Raw genomic sequence first — 3393 nt, forward strand, 5'->3', positions numbered from 1 at the left:
TATGACACCCGTGTCACAGGTGACACGCAAACTCATGTTTTTGGTTGATTTTTCTTTGTTAAATGGCATTTAAATATATAAAATGAATATAAAAAATATAAATCTTTGTTTTACTATGGTTTCAAATATAAAAAAAATTTCTATATGTGACACAGCACCACAGTTAAGTAAGGGTTTTTCAAAATGCTGACACGCCGAGCTCAAAAGGTTCGCCATCACTGACCTAAGGGATGATGCTGCCATAAAGAAGATTTGGGTGGAAATGCTCTATAGAACAAGTGTTAGTCCTTTATAATAAAAGCCTAATATGCAAATCGACTGAATGGCAGAATGACCAGTCACTATGATGTGCACTGACCACCAGGGGGCAGACGCTCAACACAGGAGCTGCCCCCTGGTGGTCAGCACACTCCCACAGGGGGAGCGCAGCTCAGCCAGAAGCTGGGCTCATGGCTGGTGAGTGCAGTGGCAGTGGTGGCAGCCTCTCCTGCCTCCGTGGCAGGGCTAAGGATGTCCAACTACTGGCTTAGGACAGCTCCTCAGGGGGAACTGGCCTAAATCATCAGTTGGGCATCCCCTGAGGGCTCCTGGGCTGTAAGAGGGCACTGGCCAGGCTGAGGGATCCCCTCAAGTGCATGAATTTTGTGCACCGGGCTTCTTGTGTCTTAATAAATGAATAACTCCCCCAGTTGCATCTGCATCTCACTCTTTAAATTTAACAGATGAAACTTTACCATGTCAAGAAGCATCGGTCACCAAGCAGGAACTATGCCATCCTGATACAAGTCTCTGCAGATTTGACTCTACAGATGCAGGGTTAAGATGTAAGTGTTAAATTGGCGCACCCAGCTTGTTGGTGTGTGATCCATTCATGAGACTCAGACCACTAATAGGAATATAAGATACTCACTTGTTATTTGGTATTTGTTGACATTTATGCCCAAGTTTTAGCTGGAATGTTATTGGCAGATTGATTTATTCAACAAGTGAAATATATTAAATATGTCAATTTAAAGTGATATTACTTTGTAAAACAGTTCCACTAAAGACAATTTTGGAATTTTATGTGTAATGATTCTTTAAAATCTCAATGTGATTATGAATAGTCAATTATATAAATAAAATTATTTCCATAAATTAGCTAAGGTCAGATATTATGCTATTTAAAAAATCAAAGCCAAAGCACTTGTCCAAGGAAAGATAGAAAATTTTCATTTTTTTATGGCAATGCAATGGTTCTCATTTTGGGGGATGCCCATCTGAGTGAACTGAAGAACTTGAAAAATAGAATTGCTGGTTCATTCTAAGGTTTATTGAACCAAAATTTCCAGATATGAATTTGTGTATAAATCCCACTGTAACACGAACCATGGCAGTAACCACTCTCATAGACTGTGAGAGTCCACCAGGATCTTTCTCTCCTCTCTTTAGTGTGTCAGCCCTGTGGATTTGAATTTGACACGTGTGGCTGGGCATCAGAGGCACCTGCTGGGCACATTTCCTGGTTGCGCACAAATGCAAGAAGAGTTCCTGCTTTTGAATCTCCACCTCAGCAAGATCAAAGTAGTGATGATGAAGGTAGGAGTAAAAAATAATATATCTTTTATATATTATTTTTAGAACTGTACTTTATTGTGACTATATTCAGACATTTGATCAGAGTCTTGATGAACATACTGAGTATATTTTATTGAAACTATATTATGCCATAGATATTGAAAATGGAAAAATCAATAATTTCCACAGTGTAAAGGAAAAATTACACTAGGTTAATTAACTATTTTAATTTTGTAAATTTTATTATTTTTTATCATCAGGAGATGATAGATTTTTCATGAACAATAACAAAAAAAGGTTTATCAACTCTGTTAGCTCTCCCTATCCCTGGAGTATTATCAATGAGTTTCTTCCTCTTATTCTAACACTAATTTGTTATTTCTGTGTACTTTTCTCTTTATTGCTTTATTTTTTTTGGTAGGGGTATTGTTAGTTATTTTTAAAAAGTATAAGTGAAAATTTTATTCCAGCAGAAACTAATCTATTTCCATGTAGATTTTATTGTCCCCATAGTTTTGCCTTTTCTGGAGTATCAGATAGTTGGAGTCATAAAGTATAAAGCCTTTTGAGATTGGCTCCTGAGTAATACGCATTTTCATTTTCTCCATGTCTTTCAATGGGCTCGATAGCTCATGTCTTTTTAACGCTGAATAATATTCCAGTGTCTGGGTGAACCACAGTTTATTTATTCACCTACTGAGGAAATCTTGGTTGCTTTCAAGTTTTAGCAATTATGAATAAAGCTGCTCTAAACACCCATATGCAGGTTTTTGTGTGGATCTACATTTTTCAGCTCCTTTGAGTAAATACCATGGAGCACAATTGCTGAATTATATGGAAAAATATGGTTAGTCTTGTAAGAAAGTGTCAAACTACTTTCAAAAGTGTCTGTGATCCCACCAGAAATGAATGATATTTCTGTTGTGCTGCATCCTCCCCAGAATTTGGTGTTGCCAGTATTCAGGATTTTGGCCATTTTAATGGGTGTATAATGGAATCTCTTTGTTTACTTTTTATTTTCCTGATGACATATTATATGGAGTATTTTTATATACATATTTGTCATCTGTATATCTTCTTTAGTTAGGTGTCTGTTAAGATCTTTGGTTATTAGTCTTTTATATATAATGTTTTTATGGTTATTTAAAAATTTTGACATATCTTTAATATTAAATTTCTTTAATAATCCTAAAGTGCTTCAATATGTTTGTTGCTTTCTGGAAAAGAATGGACTTGTCATAATTTAAATTACCATTTTTTACCCTCCCCTTTTTTTCCTTATTTTTTTCCATCACCATTCATCCCCCTATACCTTCTCCCACCTTCACCCACCACCCTTTTTAGGTCTTGAATTATAGTTTAATATTTTTAAAAATATTTTTAAGTAAATATCGTTTGAAGCTATTATGTTTTCAGCTGTTACAAAGATATATGATCCCACCAGAAATGAATGATATTTCTGTTGCGCTGCATCCTCTCCAGAATTTGGTGTTGCCAGTATTCAGGATTTGGGCCATTTTAATGGGTGTGTAATGGAATCTCATTGTTTACTTTTTATTTCCCTGAGGACATATTATATGGAGTATTTTTATATACATAGTTGTCATCTGTATATCTTTTTTAGTTAGGTGTCTGTTAAGATCTTTGGTTATTAGTCTTTTATATATAATGTTTTTATGGTTATTTAAATACTTTGACATATATCTTTAATATTAAATTTCTTAAATAATCCTAAAGTGCTTCAATATGTTTGTCTCTTTTTGGAATAGAATGAACTTGTCATAATTTAAATTACCATTTTTAACCCTCCCTTTCTTATCTCTCTTTTTTCCCCAT

The 3393-nt window shown here is 34.9% G+C and overlaps 1 protein-coding gene across 1 annotated transcript in view; it reads left to right on the forward strand.

Annotated features, from left to right (window-relative positions):
- Window positions 1-3393, forward strand: part of MALRD1 (MAM and LDL receptor class A domain containing 1) — a 649080-nt gene that overhangs the window by 84832 nt on the left and 560855 nt on the right. Inside the window, exons 7-8 of the mRNA XM_006759937.1 lie at window positions 723-824; window positions 1432-1578. Of these exons, the coding sequence (XP_006760000.1) occupies window positions 723-824; window positions 1432-1578 (249 nt within the window). The remainder of the gene's footprint in view (window positions 1-722; window positions 825-1431; window positions 1579-3393) is intronic.

This window comes from Myotis davidii, unplaced genomic scaffold (genome assembly GCF_000327345.1).
Source record: "Myotis davidii unplaced genomic scaffold, ASM32734v1 scaffold376, whole genome shotgun sequence".
NCBI classification, from domain to species: Eukaryota; Metazoa; Chordata; class Mammalia; order Chiroptera; family Vespertilionidae; genus Myotis; species Myotis davidii.